This window comes from Hylobates moloch, unplaced genomic scaffold (assembly GCF_009828535.3).
Source record: "Hylobates moloch isolate HMO894 unplaced genomic scaffold, HMol_V3 SCAFFOLD_13, whole genome shotgun sequence".
Lineage (NCBI taxonomy): Eukaryota > Metazoa > Chordata > Mammalia > Primates > Hylobatidae > Hylobates > Hylobates moloch.
This window is the reverse complement of record NW_026652288.1, coordinates 99,759,880-99,779,863: the sequence shown is the minus strand read 5'-3', so window position 1 is coordinate 99,779,863 and position 19,984 is coordinate 99,759,880. Positions and strand designations below refer to the sequence as shown.

The 19,984-nt window shown below is 39.0% G+C and overlaps 2 protein-coding genes across 2 annotated transcripts in view; one reads left to right on the top strand and one right to left on the bottom strand.

Annotated features, from left to right (window-relative positions):
• Positions 1–1,258, bottom strand: part of CLDN16 (claudin 16) — a 90,639-nt gene extending 89,381 nt beyond the window's left edge. The window contains exon 1 of the mRNA XM_032171906.3: positions 1,108–1,258. Coding sequence (XP_032027797.2) covers positions 1,108–1,258 — 151 coding nt within the window. The remainder of the gene's footprint in view (positions 1–1,107) is intronic.
• Positions 1,259–2,168: 910 nt separating this feature from the next.
• CLDN1 (claudin 1) lies at positions 2,169–18,924 on the top strand. Its single transcript, XM_032171905.2, has 4 exons — positions 2,169–2,595; positions 11,509–11,673; positions 14,259–14,343; positions 16,118–18,924. Exons 1-4 carry the CDS (start codon positions 2,373–2,375, stop codon positions 16,278–16,280), a joined length of 636 nt encoding a protein of 211 aa, XP_032027796.1. The 5' UTR covers positions 2,169–2,372; the 3' UTR covers positions 16,281–18,924.
• Positions 18,925–19,984: the final 1,060 nt, after the last annotated feature.

The following is a 19,984-nucleotide window of genomic DNA, read 5'->3' as shown; positions in this document are numbered from 1 at the left end:
TCACTGCCACCTCCGCCTCCCGGGTTCAAGCAATTCTCCTGCCTCAGCCTCCCAAGTAGCTGGAATTACAGGCGCCCACCACCATGCCCGCCTAATTTTCATATTGTTAGTAGAGACGGGGTTTCACCATGTTGGCCAGGCTGATCTCGAACCCCTGATCTCAAGTGATCCGCCTGCCTCAGCCTCCCAAAGTGTTGGGATTACAGGCCTGAGCCACCGCGCCTGGCCTGAGCCACCGTGCCTGGGTGTTTAATAATAGTTTTAATTCTTAAATGTTTGGAACAAAAAAAAGAAAATGAGATTATATGATTCACATGGTACTGCTGTAGCCCTGCAGCAAATTCCAGTGCCTTCTCTCATCAGGGAATTTTTACAAAATCAAATGTGATTGATACATCTTCCTCCACACCGACAGGCACCCACAGAACATCCACCGAGACCTAGAAAGTAGTACTGACTGCAGGCCCAAACCCTGGGATACAATGCGGACATGGTCTTGCCCTAAACAGCTGATAGGAGAAAGACAGTATTCACTGTGTTAATCTCAGTCCAGATTAATCGTCTTCATCTAGCTCCTGTCTTACGTTCTTCATTGCTTGTCCCCGAATCCTAGCACGGCCAAGTCCTTTAGCTGTAAGCCTGCGTGAAAGGCATCCAGGGAGGGCCAGGTGGAAATGAAGGTGGTGGGGCTTGGCCTTTCCTCCCATTCCCACCTTGAGCATTTGCACCTTTCCTTCCCTGTCATCCAGCAGCAGTTGCCATGCTATATAAGGGTATATCTTGTTTTCTCCTAATATGTTTATTTCTGTTTCCAAGGTGCTTCTGTTTTTACTAAAACCATAGAAGCTTCCCCTCCCACCACACTCGCACCACACACAAAAAGCAGTTAGAAAAACATTTCAATTATTCCTAACCACAACAGCACTTCTGACTAACTACAAAGAAGGAAGCTTTAGAGAAGCAGAGAGGGAAACTACAGTCCCAGCGAGACCGAAACCAGAGGGGTGACATAGCCAGTCACAGTAACAGCTGGAACCAGAGCCCAGACTTCCTCAACTCCAGCCCAGTCCTTTGTCCACTGGGGAAACGCTGCTCACATGTCCTCACCTGTGACGAACATTTGATAACTCACAAAATTAACACCTTTCAGGGAGAGCGGGGCACTGGCCAGGTCCCTCTGATAATGAATTGCTGCTCTAAGACATACCTGCTGTGGGGGGAGGTTGGTGTTTGGCGGGGAAGGGCTGCTAGGCTGCATTTTCGTAAGGACAATAATACATCAAAAAGGACAATCATAGATCAAAGGGGATATTTTTGGGTCAACTTGATATGTAGTGGAAAGCAGATTGGGAGGGGAGCCAAGTACTGGATATGCTCCGTGCGTGTGTGTGTGTGTGTCTATATGTATGTATCTGTGTGCGTCCGTGTGTGTCTGTGTGTATGTGTGTGTGTGTCTGTGTATGTGTGTGTGTCTATGTGTGTGTATGTGTGTGCGCGTCTGTGTGTGTCTGTGTGTGTGTCTATGTGTGTGTGTGCGTGTGTGTCTATGTGTGTGTGTGTGTATCTGTGTGTGTGTGTGTGTAAATCACGTTGCTCTCTGGGTGTTTCCCCATCCGTAGAGTGTAAAGATCTCTGAGGGCCCTTGCAGAGAGAAGTGATGGAACGACCTTGACAGAAGAGAGCAGAGAGAGGAAAGAAGGGCGAGGAAGCTAAGCAAAGGAGAGAGAAATATGTGTGATGGGGGAGGAGATGCGGAGTTGGGTAGAAATGCCTTTTAATAAGATACTGGGAAAAAAATATTAAACGTAAAACTGCAGCTCTTGAGGGATCATTTTTTTATCTTTGTTGTTAGGATTTACAGGTACAGGGCATAGTAATTTTTGGATAATTGGAGTGAATGAATGAATGAAACGCCTCACAGGAGCGAGAAGATCCACGAGAAAACGAGCAGGGACGCAGCTCTGGTGCGTGGTCCTGCGGGGTGGTCCCCACGCCGCCAGCCGCGCGTTCCCCAACCCGGCGCTCCCGGCGCCCTCTCGGTGAGCCGCCCTGAAACCGCCAGGGGGCGCTCCCCGGCTGCCGGGGCTGAGGCGGGCGGAGCTGCTTTAAATCGCGGCGCCCAGCGGTTCCGCGTCTCAGTTCCTGAGCCTGGGAGCAACCGCAGCTTCTAGTATCCAGACTCCAGCGCCGCGCCGGGCCCGGACCCCAACCCTGACCCAGAGCTTCTCCAGCGGCGGCGCAGCGAGCAGGGCTCCCCGCCTTAACTTCCTCCGCGGGGCCCAGCCACCTTCGAGAGTCCGGGTTGCGCACCTGCAAACTCTACGCCTTCTGCACCTGCCACCCTCGAGCCAGCGCGGGCTCCCGAGCGAGTCATGGCCAATGCGGGGCTGCAGCTGTTGGGCTTCATTCTCGCCTTCCTGGGATGGATCGGCGCCATCGTCAGCACTGCCCTGCCCCAGTGGAGGATTTACTCCTATGCCGGCGACAACATCGTGACCGCCCAGGCCATGTACGAGGGGCTGTGGATGTCCTGCGTGTCGCAGAGCACCGGGCAGATCCAGTGCAAAGTCTTTGACTCCTTGCTGAATCTGAGCAGTGAGTGCACCCCCACCTCACAGCCGCCATCCAGAGGCCCCAGTCCCCCTGCAGCTCCCTTATGGGCTCATACTGTTGTGTGATTCCATGGTTATCAGTCTTCAGTTGATCAAGTCTTCTGATGATGTGCTCTGTCATAAGGAAATGAAGAGAATCCTGGTTTGAGAAAAGGGACGCCCAGGCATAAGCTCTAGTTTTGCCTCTAACTCCCTGGGTGACACTTCTGCCACTCTAGGTGTGGCTTCATCCTAAATTCCTATGCTGGTGGGTCGAGTTGAGGGAGTGAAGGCCAAACTTGAACTTGAGCTCTTAGACCTCTCCTAGGCATTCTGAGATTTGGGGTAAATTGAGGATTGCTAGGGTTCAGACAACAAAATGGGATGACTTAAAAAGTTTGAAGCCTGGTAACTTCTCAAGTGTGCACGCTTAAATAAATAATCCTCAAGTATTAGATACAATCTTTTTAACCTTTACTATGATTTTTCGTAGTAAAAGTTACATTCCTACTGAAAATGTCCTATCTAAGTGTCTTCTGCTTATGCTTGAGATTGATTCCTTTAATTTTTAAGATCCAGTTAGTGCAGGGAGGCCTCTTGCAAGACTCTTTGGAGAAGCCGCTTGAGATTCTCCCAAAGTTTTAATTTTCAGACCCAAGATCTTCTGTAGAGGCTGATGGTGTAGTGCTATCTTGGAAAGAGAAGGTTGCTGGCAGGTGGGGAAAGGCTGACAAGAAAGGTTCTAAATAACCTGCCCAACATAATACAAAGGAAAAAGTAAAGGCACTGAAGGGAAATGCAGCAAAATAGTCATAGCTGATGAAATCAGAGGTCAGCTGGGAGGCAGTGAGAGAGAAAGAAGAGGTGGGTCTTCCTTAGGTTTCCATCTTCCACAAAGGAATTTCTGTGTAATGGATGTTCAGTGACCCCCTTGTAACGTTGGAAAGGATTGTATAGAGAGACATATTTCTAAGGATGGTGGGAAGAAGGATAATAGGATAATTTTTTTACTTTTTTTTAAATTAAAGGTTTCGAGTGCCTTGTCAGAAAAGTCATTAAATTCCCATTTACTTAGATAATAATGATTCACGGCTGGAGTATCTTCCTTGAGAAATCACATTAATTGTCTTATATCATGTGTCTGTTATGCCCTTTAATTCACTTGAAGAAAAGGTCCCTTAGTCTTTGCCTAGATAAACGTGACTGCCCACTGGCCCCCACTGTGTGCTAAGGGTGAAAAGTGTTGGCATTGTTCAAATTTACTTAACTTGTTTTTTCTACCTCGTATCAAAGGACAACTTTTAATAGTGTATATCAAAAGCCATATAGTTTAGAGTTATTAAAGCTCTTCCAAATCTGTTTGAACACCTTGAATACCTGTGGCATTTGCTCAATGTGCATGGCTGTTTTGAGTGTTATTATTTCAGCTTTTGAAGGTTCTCATATTAGGACTTCTTTACACCAAAATCAATCCATAAGTTTAGTAATTATGTGTTGCTCATTGCCCTCAGGGGTTATATTTGTACTTATAAAGTGAAAAATTTGGTAATAATTACTGAATTTCTCCATGGAAAGGTAAATATATTTAAGGAAACTGTCAGGCATTTTAGGTACCACGTTAAGGAATTGGCAGCTGGAGGTTTCTAAGGACAATTCCAGAGAGGTCTCACTGTCAGTTTTATTCCTCTGATCAAAATAGTTCCTTTTCAACATCGTTAAATAGGTTTTCTTTTAACTTCCTGAAATGACCAAATGAAATCAGATTGATCCATGTTGTAAATACTCAAATGGATCATCCTTACACATGATAATGTGTTAAAATGTTTTACTTTCATTTTTTGGTTAATGTAGTTATTACAGTTTTTAAAACTGGGGTGAAAGGACTAAATACCTACCACCCCCCACACACTTTAGAGATGTCTTCCTATTTTTTTAAAACTCCAGATCAGAATCCACTTTTGTTTTACTTAAAGCCGTAGTTTATCCAAGGTGAGGTTTTCTCTTTGAACCTGCCATGACTCACGGGATGCTTTTGGATGGAACCCAGGAAACCTTACTTCATCTCTCTGCCTGAGCAGTGGTGTCTGCACCCACCAGCTGTAGAGATCTGGGATGGTGATTCATTGGCTGGTTTTGGTACAGTTTTGTTACATGTAGAGATGAAAAGGGTTATGTGTGTATATTTAAGCAGTATCCCTCATAAAAAAGCTGCATTTCATTAAGTGTGTTTAGGTGAAAAGCTTAGCTGTGGGTTTCCTGAAATTGTACCTTGCCGTCTTTCCCAGTAGAGCACACTTGATGTCTTCGAGTCCAGATGCAGGGCTTTGCCAAGCCTTTAGCACTGGAAGTATTAAAATCTCTTGTTTCCCTGCTTTATGTAGGGTAGGTCGTAAAAAGCATATGACCTTCATAAAGTATCTGAAGGAATACAGTGTGCTAATAGTGTATACATTAAATACCAAATGAGATACAGCAAGGCTTCTTCTTTTAGGTAGTTCTTGCCAAGCAGTTTATGAAAATGTAACTGAGGAACTTCCTGGGGAAACAAATGTCACATTGTGTGTTGTAGTTTTACAATGGCTGATGCAATTTCCATTTCATCCAAAGTATGTGATTTTATTGACCCTGGGCATTCTTGTAGCTGAGAGTTGGAATATACAAAAAGTGCCAGATACAGTTGCAGTAGACTTTTCTTGATTCACCTGTACCTCTTGCCTTGTTTTCGTCTAATTCTCAAACTTTTAGGAAGCTAGCGCCAATTTTATGTGCTTGATTAATTGCTTCTTCTTACTTGACTTTAATAGCTAGAGCTGTCCAAAGATTGGGTTGCTGTAGGAGGCTGCATGGTGGGAGGTGTGCAAGCAGAGAATAAATAAGCATTTTGAAGGAATGTTGTAGGGAAGATCCAAGCACCAGACAAATGGGAGGTTAGGCTAGACTCTCTCTCAATCTCACCAAACGCTGAGATTCTGTAATTTGTTTATAAGCTCCTCTAGCCTGTTTAACTTGCTTTGCATGAATCCACATGTGTGTAGGTGTGCTTAATGAGTATTGGTGGCTGTGAGGTTTCCCAGCACTCTCACCATGATGTCAGGCTCAATCAGAGAGACAAAATCACTGACTTGGACAGTCTTTGAAGCCTAAGTGGAGAGGAGGGCACCTATTTATGCTTCTCCAGATGCTTTATGCCTGCTGAACCGAGGGTACTCGAAGGGCCATTGGTGTTCAGATATACTTCATAAATTAGTTCTGACTCTAAGAATAATGGAAGTTGAAGCAAAAATCCAGGCTTGAGACCAGAAGTTCTCTATTCTTACTGTGGTTTGGCACTAAGTAGCCAAGTGTATAATGGTGAACCACTTGATCTCCCTGGTGTAAAGTAGTTACCCCACTTATAAAATAGGGCAGAGTGGGAGGAATGGGGAGATGAATCTATGATTCATTTATCCATTCAACAGATGCAAGCCAGGCCCTATTCTCGCTGCTAAGGATGGTGCAGCTAAGATGAGTTCTGAGATTCCTTCCAGTGCCAGCATTCTTTGTTATTACTTCAGTGATTGAAGGGGAAGAGGCAAGTCACATAGCTTAGGTTTCCTTAAGTGGAGTGATTAAGGAAATGTAGTGGAGGTAATATAGAGGCATCAACTTAATTCTGAGAAAATTTCTTGAGGAAACACACAAACAAGAAAGGTAGCAAAACTTCTGAGGACATCCTGAAAAGCGGTACATCCTGCCTCATCCAGGATCATTTTCACTCGTGATTTTGCTTATGTTCTGAGGTCACATCTGGTGACCACCATCTCATGCACCAATAAGAGGGAAATGCTAACGATTAGGACTTTTATGAAACTTTGAACTTCAGTAAAAGTAAAAGATTTAATATGGGGAAAAGCCAGGGGAGTACACTTCTGTGACGGTCTGTGTTGAGCTCATTTAACTGCAGGGGAGAAGAAAGTACAGTATTTTTGTTCTAGTCACCCAATCATCAGTTCATTTATTCACTTAATACTTATTAAGCAACTACAGATGCAAAGGGAGACTATGGGGGAATAGAGATAGAATTGGAATCTGCAGTCAACATTTGAACAACACAGGTTTGAACGGCAAGGGTCCACTTATAGGTGGATTTCTTTCAACCAATACCGATCAAGAGTATAGTATCTGAGGGTCCGAAGCCTGCATGTAGGGAGGGTTGACTTTCTGTATACAAGGCTTCCACAGGATTAACTGTAGGACTTGAGCATGTGCATATTTAGTTACCTGTGGGTGGTCCTGGAACCAATCACCCCTGTATACCAAGAGATGACTGTATTTTGTTTATGATATATAGAACCTAAGGTAATATTGCTAGAAAATAGCATCAGCAATGTCTGGTATTGATAGTAGATTCTGCTGCTTGTGTAGCAAGACTTTAAAGCTCTAGAAAATTCCATTTATGTCTGTCTTTCTACACATTTGTTGACGAACCTAACTGTAGTAGGTCAGTAACTTCCAACTCACTTCTTGTCTTATAAGTGGAGATCTTTGTAAGTATTTACTTTTAATTATACTTTCAGGTTGAAAATGATGAGAACTCCTTAGGGGGTCTTTAATCTCAAGATTGTCAGTCTAGCTAAATATAATTAAAAGACTGCCTTCTCTGTTTACTGCTGAATAATGATGAGAAAAAATAGTGTAATTTTTTTAATGTTTGCTAACCAGGTTCTCCATAGACAACTTTAGTCAGTGGTTGTAATATTGTAGAGTTAGCTGCAAATTTAAGAGGCGAGAAAAGGAATATGTTTGTTCCTAGGTTTGTTCTAATCAGACCAATTCAAAGTTAATATTGCAAGGCTATACTACGTCTATCTCATCCAAAATGTTGTTTTATAGCTTTCAAACATCCCTTTTAACTTCTCTGCTCTGCCGCTCATCATTCCATTAGGGCAAAACAAAACAAAACTTCAGCTTTGAAGCTCATTAGATGCATACTTTAAAAAATAGATCAAAATAAGCAAGAAGTACAATTTGTATTATCTGCATGAGTTTCTAGTTTTTAGTGACCTAAGCTAAGTCTAGCTTTTTGTAGCAAGATTTTAGCATACCAGGCTCTTAAGGGAGGTGTTTCTCAGTATTATTTCAAAAATTAAGCTAAACACAAGAGAATAAGTATTTTTACCTATCATATTGGTACAGTTTTTTAAAGGATAAAGACATGTTCCAATTTAAATTTATTGAAATTTGATAAATCCATGTGACTTTTCAAGTACTGTGCTTGGTGCTTTAGATGGAAATAGGAATAAATATCTGACTCAAATCATGCGGGACTTCACAATTACATACTGTACAACTCTGATTTAAAACACTTCTATGATGTGAAGGTATTCATCTGGTTCCAGCTTAAAACTGTGCAATTTAGATTTGATCTGCACATAAAACACTTGTAACTTGTAACACAATAGTTGCTTACTTTGAGTTGTAATCTATCATTACCTATGCCTTGCTTGTGAGTTTTCATGCTGTTTTAATTCTCAGCGTTTTGTACGTGACTGCATGTGTATATTATTTTTGCATTTTCCTCACATATCACTATACTTAAGAATTTATCCAAATGTCTCCAATGAAGCAAAGTAAGATTTTGGGTTTGATGCAAATCTAATATTGGAACATACAAATACATTTTATAAGTCAATAGTTGCCAGGATGTAAGTGAAAATATTACTTTGCAAAATGACAGTTTAAAAAACAAAGTAGGATCTCATTTCTATGGTTTATGCAATTTTTAAATATTGTGTTTGCCATTTGCTCCATTACTTTTTGTGTATTATGCAAATAATATATTATCCTATAGAGAAAGGAAACCTGATAGGTTTGTTAGCAATCATAGAGCAGAATATCAGTCTCCAGCCCCTTGGAAAGAACACTTTGCAGATGAAGTGGCAAGATAGATTTGACATGAATCAAATGTGTTTTCTTTGAGAACTTAATGGGCAAATCTTAGAGATTAAAAATGTGAACATTAGATCATTCCAGGTGGGTGCAGTAAGGGCCCTGGAGTGGTTTATGCACGTGTGTGCCTTGCCTGGGAGATCAGGGATTTTACACAGTCTGACTCATGAGATTGATGCCCAGTTAGACTTCTGTTGAAGACTACCCTGTGATCTAAGTGCTCAGACCTGCTGGGCGAGTGACCTTCTGTTTTTACTTGAAGAAAAGATCAGTGTGATTATTATATAAACTGAGTCCAGTTTGGGGCCCCACAACTTGAACAAAGAGAAAAACTTGGAGCAAGATCAGAGAAAACTTCTAAAATGATTAATAAAAGGTTGAGAGTATTTATGAAAAAATAAAATGGAGGAGGCTGTGAAATGTAAGACGCTATAGATGCTTGAAGTACTGTCATAGAAATATTTATTGATTGTGTGATCTCTATGCTGACAGTAAAAATCATGTCGCCCGTTTCTCAAGATAATCATATGACTTCTGATTATACTTAGAATAGAGTCCATCTTCTTACCCTAATCTGCAAAGCTCTGCATGACACATGCCTTCTGCCCACCTTGCTAAACTTCGTTTTACTTTGCACATCCTATCATCCTACATTAGGGTGACCAGCTCTCCCAATTTCTTCAGGATTGAGGGCCTTCTAAGGATGTAGGACTTTAAACTTTAAAGCTAGGACTGTTCCAGGCAAACTGAGATATGTGGTTTCCCTATCCTCCAGACATGGGTCATCTTTGTTACTTTCAGCATCTCCTCTTCCAGCATATCTCTGCCTGAAATATTTTCCTTCCAAGTGTAATCTTAGGACCATGTCTGAAATCTGTGTTACGTATGGGTTTAGTTGTTTTATTTGTTATTTTCCAATAATGATAGCCTTTGCAAAAACCATCCATCAGAAAGAGGACATACCTTAACCGTGGAGTCCTTGGTACTTTCCTCTTCATACCACCGTATGGCTTGTGATTCCAAGGAAAAAGTTGTGTAATAACCTTACAAGCAGCTTCAGTTCCTTCCTGGTAAACCTGTGGCCTGTGGAACATGTGCTTTGATCCAGCAGTTCCTCTGACACCTGGAATCGTGAGATAAATGTGTGGGTCAGTGTGCCTGTGTGCCCATACGTGCTTATGAGGAGGTCAATGTATGAGGGGAATCAGGAAGTCTCTTTTTTATTTTTAAATGAAATCAAGTAAAACTTTACCTTGGCTTCCAAACTATCTCTCAAACAGTGTAAACAATACCTTTGATACTTCTTAGAAAGAGATTACGGCCAGGTGCGGTGGCTCATGCCTGTAATCCCAGAACTTTGGGAGGCCAAGGTGGGCGGACCACCTGAACTCAGGAGTTCAAGACCATCCTGGGCAACATGGTGAAACCTCTCTCTACTAAAATACCAAAAAAAAAAAATTAGCCAGGTATGGTACCTGAGGTCCCATCTACTCAGGAGGCTGTGAGATGAGAATCGCTTGAGCCCCGGAGGCAGAGGTCGCAGTGAGCCGAGATTGCACCGCTGCACTCCAGCCTGGGCAACAGAGCGAGACCCTGTCTCAAAAAAAGAAAAAAATAAAAATAAAAAGAAAGAGATTACTATAATTTTATCATAGATTGTCTGGTTATAGCAAAGATGGAAAATCAGTAAATCAAGATTTAATGAAGTTTTAGAAATATTTAGCTTCAATTATGATTGGTAACCTAAGTTCTCAATCTTGACAATATTAAGGCTAAGCCTAGGCCTAATTAGATACTGAGATACAAAACCTTTCCAACATCTCAGCCACTTTTAAAGACCACGAAGGAGTCAATTGTTCCAATCCACTGGATAAAGATATAATTTACATTTTACTTATGTAATTGAAATATTATTCCAAACAATACTAAGTTTCTTGCTCAAGATAGCATAGTTTGTTAAAGCTAAAAAATACTCACATATGCAAAAAGTACTTGTCGCATATTATCACTGTCAGTGGTATAGTGATCTTTAATTAAAGGAGGACATAAATCTAGAATTTAAACAAAATCTTCTAACCAGCATAGTTTCAGTTCATAATTAAAAGTCTGTGCCTTTATGCCACAATGATGGCATCAAGCTTTTACTCTGTAAGAAACATATTGATAATCTCTCAAACTTGGCCCTGTTTATTTGATCATGAGTTAGTACACCAAAAATAATAATGGAAAATTAGAAAAAATGGAATCCTGAGAAACACTACATTGAATTATCATGTGTGCTATTTTACAACATGACAGCTTAAATAGTTTTAAAAACTAGTGATGTCTTTGAATATGAATCTACTACTATGTTCCAAGGTAACATCTCAAAGGTTATTTTGTTTAGTTTTAAGAAAATGACTTCTATATTCTCCCCCACTCCTCCTATTCACATCACTGGAGATACAAATGCTGCTTATCCAGCCATGATAATTTATAAAACATTTATTTTTTATCTTCCAATTCATCCAGCTTTTCTGAAGCTTGCTGATTGGGGTGTAAAGCTGGTTACTAATATCGAAGATATACTATAAACCATTTTGATTACAAATAGTTAACATCCAGGATAGTATATATGATTGTTACTTAAAATTAAAATTATCTTAGCAAGGATTAAAATCCCTTAGTAAAAAATAAGTATGTATTAGTTCAGCTAACCCTATTCAATTAGATCATTAATTATTTTTCCAGTTGATTTTGAATTTAATGTTGAAAACATAAAATGTTGGAGTGGAGGGATCTCTCTTTCATCATCCAGCCCGGCATTTGTTTTTCTGGAGAAGATACTGTATGTTGGGTTACCAGTGGAAACATCAGTATGACTGGGGTCTCTAGATTCCTAGTCCAGTTTTCTCTCTTCCATACAACAGTGACATATACTTGGTCTTCTTCCATTTTTCTCTTGTTGGTCCAAGCGTATTTTTACATGTTTTAAAATGTTTTCTGCCAGGCACATTGCAAGCAACCCGTGCCTTGATGGTGGTTGGCATCCTCCTGGGAGTGATAGCAATCTTTGTGGCCACCGTTGGCATGAAGTGTATGAAGTGCTTAGAAGACGATGAGGTGCAGAAGATGAGGATGGCTGTCATTGGGGGCGTGATATTTCTTCTTGCAGGTAATAGAGGCTGTGCCCCCCTTTCACCTTACTAACCTGTTCCTGGTATGATTTGAAATCTATTACGTTGGATTCGTTACACTTGATTTCAGTCTCTAAGGCAAACTGCAAACATAGACCTGAAGTCCAGTTGACTTTCATGTTCTCAAACACAAACTAAATGAAAATGTGAGAGCTCTACTCACATCTGACAGGTCTATTGGTTGAAGTTTCAAGTGGCAACTGGTTTGTTAGAACCAGTCTCTTCCAGTGAAGAAAGTTGTTCACTATTTAGCAAACACTAAGGAGGAAGTTCATGTAATTCGGATAATTCCTATGGTGTCTCCACAGATACTATGTGGAAAAGATGGGGAGTAGTGAGAGAAAACACAAGAATATGTGAACCCTTGGGGTCTGTGAGGGATGGAAGGATTAGGATTATTGGAGAAAAATAAGGACAGCATTCCAGCTGGGCAGATCTAATTCGAGAATAAACAGGATGTGCCCATAGATCAATGAAAAGACCAACTGGAGTAGAGGTGGCCTGTTGGAATGGTCAGTTTAAAGCAGTTAGGAAAAAAAAAATACAGAAATACCTTTAAATTTTTTTGGTAAAATAATGATATTATATTTTGCATTGAAAATAAATATGTGTTTTTTAGGCCAGGTGTGATGGTTCACGCCTGTAATCCCAGCACTTTTGGAGGCTGAGGAGGGTGGATCACCTGAGGTCGGGAGTTCAAGACCAGCCTGGCCAACATGGTGAAACTCTGTCTCTACTGAAAATACAAAAATTAGCTGGGTGTGGTGGTGCATGCCTGTAATCCCATATACTCCAGAGGCTGAGGCATGAGAGTCACCTCAACTCAGGAGCCAAGATCACGCCACTGCACTCCAGCCTAAGCAACAGAAGACTCTGTCTCAAAAAAAAAAAAAAAAGAAAGAAAATAAATATCTGTTTTTTAATTCAAGTGTTGATTGATAAGTTACATTATGTGTCATTTAAGAAAATCAAAGTCAGAAAACATGGACAGCATTATTTCAAAGCTTTATAATAATGCTTATTTAAAAAATTATAGTGTATGTATATTTACGTGTGTGTATATGTACATACATATACACTCTCTGTGTGTATATATATCTTTATATCTATACACTGTAATATGTATATAATCTCCATATATATTATACAGCTATAATAATAGACTACTGTATGTTCTCTATATTAGGTATTATATGCATATATGTAGTATATTATAGTATATATTTTTTTAAATAACAGATATAATTAATGATATAAATCTACTAATAGAAAAAACTAGAATAGACTTTATTTTCTTATTTTCTTTTTGACAGAAGACTTGTAGGGGCTTTTGCTCCAGTATAATATGTCAGTTTAACCAGTAACTGAGGAAGATATGGTTAGTTTAAAATGACCAGTCTCTCAGTTTACCCAAATACAAATTGACTCCTGTCTGAAAAGGCATGGATAGTGTTTTATTCCCAATAATTTAATCTTATATCAAAGGCTGTGAATAGTAATCTTTGTGGCCATCGTTGGCATGAAGTGTATGAAGTGCTTGGAAGGTGCCAAGGATGAAATGCATTGCATTATTCCTTTGCTTGCCTTCTTGTAACTCCCACAGGTGACTACATCACTCCTATTCCAGTTTCAGGGACTTCTCTCAGCAGTTAAGCGTCACAAGTTCAAGACCATTCGCATGGTCTATTTGAGCAGCCAAAAGCAATAGTGTTTTCTGTCACGTCTGGAGGCAATTACACTGGACCATGTTTTTGGTTGGGGAGAGAGAGTAGCACAGAAACATCTAATCCGTCTGTATTGATGAATGCTTAGAATTACTACAAAAAAAGTTATTTAACTTTTTTGATAAGAACAAATGAGGTATTTCATATATCTTATAAATGATTAAGTGAACGATTTTGACTAAATGATTTCTCTGCTATCATTGAATATAAAATGCCATGGGAAATTGAGATTGGGTTGCATAAATTGATCCAATGTGGCACCCTCAACAAGTCTCAGGTCAATCTATACCTATGTCAGGTATTCCCTTGGCCAACGGGGCAGTAGTAATGCAGGTATTCTGGTCCATTCTGAGACATGTCCTAATCTCACTGCTATCTAGCTGCTTGCATTCCTTTTGACTCTGCAGAAATGTAAATTTTGAGTTTGGTCAAGAACATAGAAGAGTTTTCATCTTCCCCTTTTGCAAGTAATTCTGTCTGTACTAATAATGACAATAGTTTTATCAAATGTAGTATAGTACCCTAATGTATAACATTATATTCAAAAGAGATTTTGTATAACATACACCTGCCTAATTGTTTCCAAAAAAGGATTATTTGTGCCAAGATATCATAAAAAAGTATAAATTTTGTCTAATGCCAACCTAGTATTTTTTATATTTTAATAGATACTTAGAATAAATCATATCTGGACTTCTAATCTCCCTAATACCAAAATAAAAATGTCAACACTATTGATGAGATTTAATTCTTGCAAAATATGTTTTGGTTTAACAGACTGTGTATTTAGGCTCAGTGTTCCAAGGTGATTAACAGTTTTTTGTTCTGAATTTCTGTAGGTCTGGCTATTTTAGTTGCCACAGCATGGTATGGCAATAGAATCGTTCAAGAATTCTATGACCCCATGACACCAGTCAATGCCAGGTAATGCTATTCATGTGTAAAATAGTTTGTTTTCTGAGAAAATGCCCTTTTTATATTCTACAAAGTTCTGCTAGTGCCATCTTTTCCCAGATTTGCTTTCAAGAATTTTATGTCAAACCTACAAACAATTTAAATGATCTCTGACTTATGTTAAAATGAGTTTGATAATTGCTTTAACACCCTGTATTGATGACAAAATACCTTCCAAAGTTGGAAAGTTTCAAGCTCTATACTTTTCAACTGTATACTGGACTTCTTTTTTCCTTTTTTCAAGTATTAATAAAGATGTTAATATATTTGAAATTTCCTTTTTGAAGTGTATTCTGATGTTTACAACACCTACCTATGATTATTTGTAACTAATGCACAGTTTATGATTGATTGAGAAAAACTGTACATCTCTAGGGGCTAATAAATAATACTTCATTCCCAACAGTTCATTTTTACACATAGAGCTATGATGTATGTTTTTAGTATGTTCAGATACCACCTTGAAATTTTTTGTTCTTTCACAACTGTAAATTGTGAAATTTACAATAAACTGTAAATTAAATAAACTGTAAATTACAAAGGTCATCTTTCTTAATACTGCAAGTTGTGCAAGTTGAGCTGATTCTTACCTCTCATGTAACAACATTCTTTAATCAGAGATGAGGCTCTTCATCTCACTGTCTTCACATCTTTAACACCTAATAACTACATTCGGTCAGGATGTTAAAAAATAATTATTGTTTGTCAAGTGCTTAGATGAATGGATGAAAAACCTCAGTGTTTGGAGAGATAAGATGTGTTTCTTTTTATATAATCACCCACATATGGGAGAACACATCCTGCAATGGTTGTGTTGGACCCCATCCCATAAGATTTACAGTGTAAGAACAGAAACTGCTAGAGGTCAGTAGGCTAAAACTTCACCAAGGTAATAACACCAGTAATGCACAGGAAAGCACTTTATAAATTGCCAGGCATTTTGCAATTGTTATTTACATTATTGCATGTGATCCTAAAAGCAGTCTATTGAGGCAGGTGGGATTATCCTGCTTTGAGAGGAGGAGAAACTGAGGCTGAGAGGTGAAGTTGCTATCCCAGAATTGCAGCAGTTGAGAGTCTGCATCAGGATTCAGACTTGGCCTTATAACTTATAGTACCAACCCTTCTCTACTCTTCTGTATTGTCCATAATCACTCACAGATACCCCACCCTAAGTGTCTGCTTTAATACATCTGCCTGGATCAGCTTAATCCAGAATGGTTCATAGACTGCTTAGAACTTTTCTTTACAAAACCATAAAATTTGGATTTCAGATTATATAGGTGCCTGGGATCAATGGATCATCTGTTCAAAACTCTGATTATCTCCATTATGCTCTTCAGTTTCTTTATAGAATATGATTACTACTTAGTGATAAAGCTTCCTTTGCTAAGTTTCAGCCTAGGAACCATGATCCAAATGCTACTTCTAAAACATATAAACATGCTTTACAAGTATCCTACATGTGGAAGAGTCTTTGGAATTATTTGTATAATTAACCTGGTATTACATGTGTTATTTCCTGATCTACTATTGCAAATTGTCAATAATTGCAATATAAACATTGTTTTGTGTATATGTTCAGAAATCTTAAAGTACTTCCCAAGGGATATCGAGGGGTTATTTTCAATGAAAATAAATATATATAATGAGTATTGATATTTTTTCCCTTTATTGTGTTAGAAAAGTTGCCAATAATTCAAATAATTCACTGATTAACAAGCACATGGGTTTTTCCTTTTAGGTATGAATTTGGTCAGGCTCTCTTCACTGGCTGGGCTGCTGCTTCTCTCTGCCTTCTGGGAGGTGCCCTACTTTGCTGTTCCTGTCCCCGAAAAACAACCTCTTACCCAACACCAAGGCCCTATCCAAAACCTGCACCTTCCAGTGGGAAAGACTACGTGTGACACAGAGGCAAAAGGAGAAAATCATGTTGGAACAAACCGAAAATGGACATTGAGATACTATCATTAATGTTAGGACCTTAGACTTTTGAGTATTGTAATCTGAAGTATGGTATTACAAAACAAACAAACAAACAAACAAAAAACCCATGTGTTAAAAATACTCAGTGCTAGACATGGCTTAGTCTTATTTTATCTTCTTTCCTCAATACAGGAGGGAAGATTTTCCCATTTGTATTACTGCTTCCCATTGAGTAATCATACTCAAATGGGGGAAGGGGTGCTCCTTAAATATATATAGATATGTATATATACATGTTTTTCTATTAAAAATAGACAGTAAAATACTCTTCTCATTATGTTGATACTAGCATACTTAAAATATCTCTAAAATAGGTAAATGTATTTAATTCCATATTGATGAAAATGTTTATTGGTATATTTTCTTTTTTGTCTATATATACATATATAATAGTCAAATATCATTTACTCTTCTTCATTAGCTTTTAGTGCCTTTGCCGCAAGACCTAGCCTAATTTACCAAGAACGAATTCTTTCAATTCTTCATGCGTGCCCTTTTACATATATACTTATTTTATTTTTTACCATAATCTTATAGCACTTGCATCGTTATCAAGCCCTTATTTGTTTTGTGTTTCACTGGTCTCTATCTCCTGAATCTAACCCATTTCATAGCCTACATTTTAGTTTCTAAAGCCAATAAGAATTTATTGCAAATCAGATCTTTGGAGGCAAATCTTTCTGCATGACCAAAGTGATAAATTCCTGTTGACCTTCCCACACAATCCCTGTACTCTGACCCATAGCACTCTTGTTTGCTTTGAAAATATTTGTCCAATTGAGTAGCTGCATGCTGTTCACCCAGGTGTTGTAACACAATTTCATTGATTGAATTTTTAAGCTGCTTATTCATAGTTGTATATCCCCCCTAAACTACCTTTTTGTTCCCCATTCCTTAATTGTATTGTTTTCCCACACGTAATTGTCATGTAGTTTATATCTTCCTAATAAGGTGTGGTCTGTTCGTCTGAACAAAGTGCTAGACTTTCTGGAGTGATAATCTGGTGACAAATATTCTCTCTGTAGCTGTAAGCAAGTCACTTAATCTTTCGACCTCTTTTTTCTATCTGCCAAATTGAGATAATGATACTTAACCAGTTAGAAGAGGTAGTGCGAATATTAATTAGCTTATATTACTCTCATTCTTTGAACATGAACTATGCCTATGTAGTGTCTTTATTTGCTCAGCTGGCTGAGTCACTGAAGAAGTCACTGAACAAAACCTACACACACACCTTCATGTGGTTCAGTGCCTTCCCCTCTCTACCAGTCTATTTCCACTGAACAAAACCTACACACACGCCTTCATGTGGTTCAGTGCCTTCCTCTCTCTACCAGTCTATTTCCACTGAACAAAACCTACACACACACCTTCATGTGGTTCAGTGCCTTCCCCTCTCTACTAGTCTATTTCCACTGAACAAAACCTACACACACACCTTCATGTTGTTCAGTCCCTTCCTCTACCAGTCCATTTCCATTCTTTCAGCTGTGTCTGACGTGTTGTTTGTGCTCTGTTCCATTTTAACAACTGCTCTTACTTTTCCAGTCTGTACAGAATGCTATTTCACTTGAGCAAGATGATGTAATGGAAAGGGTGTTGGCACTGGTGTCTGGAGACCTGGATTTGAGTCTTGGTGCTATCAATCACCGTCTGTGTTTGAGCAAGGCATTTGGCTGCTGTAAGCTTATTGCTTCATCTGTAAGAGGTGGTTTGTAATTCCTGATCTGCCCACCTCACAGTGATGTTGTGGGGATCCAGTGAGATAGAATACATGTAAGTGTGGTTTTCTAATTTAAAAAGTGCTATACTAAGGGAAAGAATTGAGGAATTAACTGCATATGTTTTGGTGTTGCTTTTCAAATGTTTGAAAAGAAAAAAAATTGAGAAATGGGTTTCTTGCCTTAACCAGTCTCTCAAGTGATGAGACAGTGAAATAAAATTGAGCGCACTAAACGAATAAGATTCTAAGGAAGTCTTATCTTCTGCAGTGAGTATGGCCCAATGCTGTTTGTGGCTCAACAGATGTAATGGGAAGAAATAAAAGCCTAAGTGTTGGTAAATCCAACAGCAAGGGAGATTTTAAAATCATAATAACTCGTAAGGTGCTATCTGTTAAGTGATGCCTTCAGAGCTCTTGCTGTTAGCTGGCAGCTGACGCTGCTAGGATAGTTAGTTTGGAAATGGTACTTCACAATAAACTACACAAGGAAAGTCAGCCACCGTGTCTTATGACGAATTGGACCTAATAAATTTTAGTGTGCCTTCCAAACCTGAGAATATATGCTTTTGGAAATTAAAATATAAATGGCTTTTGCCACATACATAGATCTTCATGATGTGTGAGTGTAATTCCATGTGGATATCAGTTACCGAACATTACAAAAAAATTTTATGGCCCAAAATGACCAACAAAATTGTCACAATGGAATTTATCCAGTTTCGATATTTTTATATTCTTCTACCACACCTGGAAACAGACCAATAGATATTTTGGGGTTTTATAATGGGAATTTGTATAAAGCATTAGTCTTTTTCAATAAATTGTTTTTTAATTTAAAAAAAGGATTATTGGCTTGTTTTCTAATCATTTAGTGTAAGATTGCCATTCTTGGTAGAGGAGGTGGCTTGGGATAGGATCTGACTCACCATGTTCCTGGGAAAGAACTATGATGCCTCTGGCCCATCTATCAAATTTGAGTGGCTCCACCCACTAGAATGCCCTATTTCTCTCAAATTGAGTTCCTCGTCAAGGGTGGTAATAGAAGAGGATGCCAGGAGATGTTACTTAATACTTTTTCTCATCTATAAAAAAGGGGACATACAATAATAAATGATAAGATATGAAGATATTTTGTGAACTGTAAAGCACTGTGCAAACTTAAGTGGCTTTGTTCCTCACAAAGGTGGAAGAGTGAAAGCTGCTGGAAACCCATTATGGTTTCTGTAATGATGATGATCAAAACTACCCCATAAGGATGTGACGGAACACTCATTCACTTATTATCTTAAAGTATCAATAACTGACACAACCTTAAGTGTGGCCTGTTCCTGGACAATGTTCACATTGGGACCAGGCTTGTCAGTAAAAGCTTGCAGCTCTAATATGGAGTCTCACACATTAGCATGATGGGTGAGATGCAAAGATCATTGCCAGTCAATTTGACTTGAATTCTCCTTAAATTAAGCAGACGCATCAGAATTCTCACTCTGTTTCTACAGAATTTAAATATCTGAAGATAAGGCCAAGGCCAGCGGAAGTTTGAAAGGCAATAAAGTACCTTGGTGCTCCTCAAAAGAACTAAAGGAAAACTTGGATTGTGAATCATACCAAGTAGATAGCACCTCTGTGTGAGCTCATCCTTATCTGAATGTCATTATTCTTCAAACCTTTCCTCCTCTTGTTTAGCACTTTCTATATTTGCCCAGATCAAGGGAAAACTTCACTTTGTCCCCATATTCCCACCTTTTTCAGCCTGTCATTATTCCTAGTATGATCTGGTTGTGTATATTTCCTTCATTTTACATGTGACTCAGGTGTAACATCTCTGAATTTCCTTCTTTCCTCATTTCCCACAAACCCCATTTACCCCCAGCCTGCCCTAAAATCTCTTCATTTAGCTGG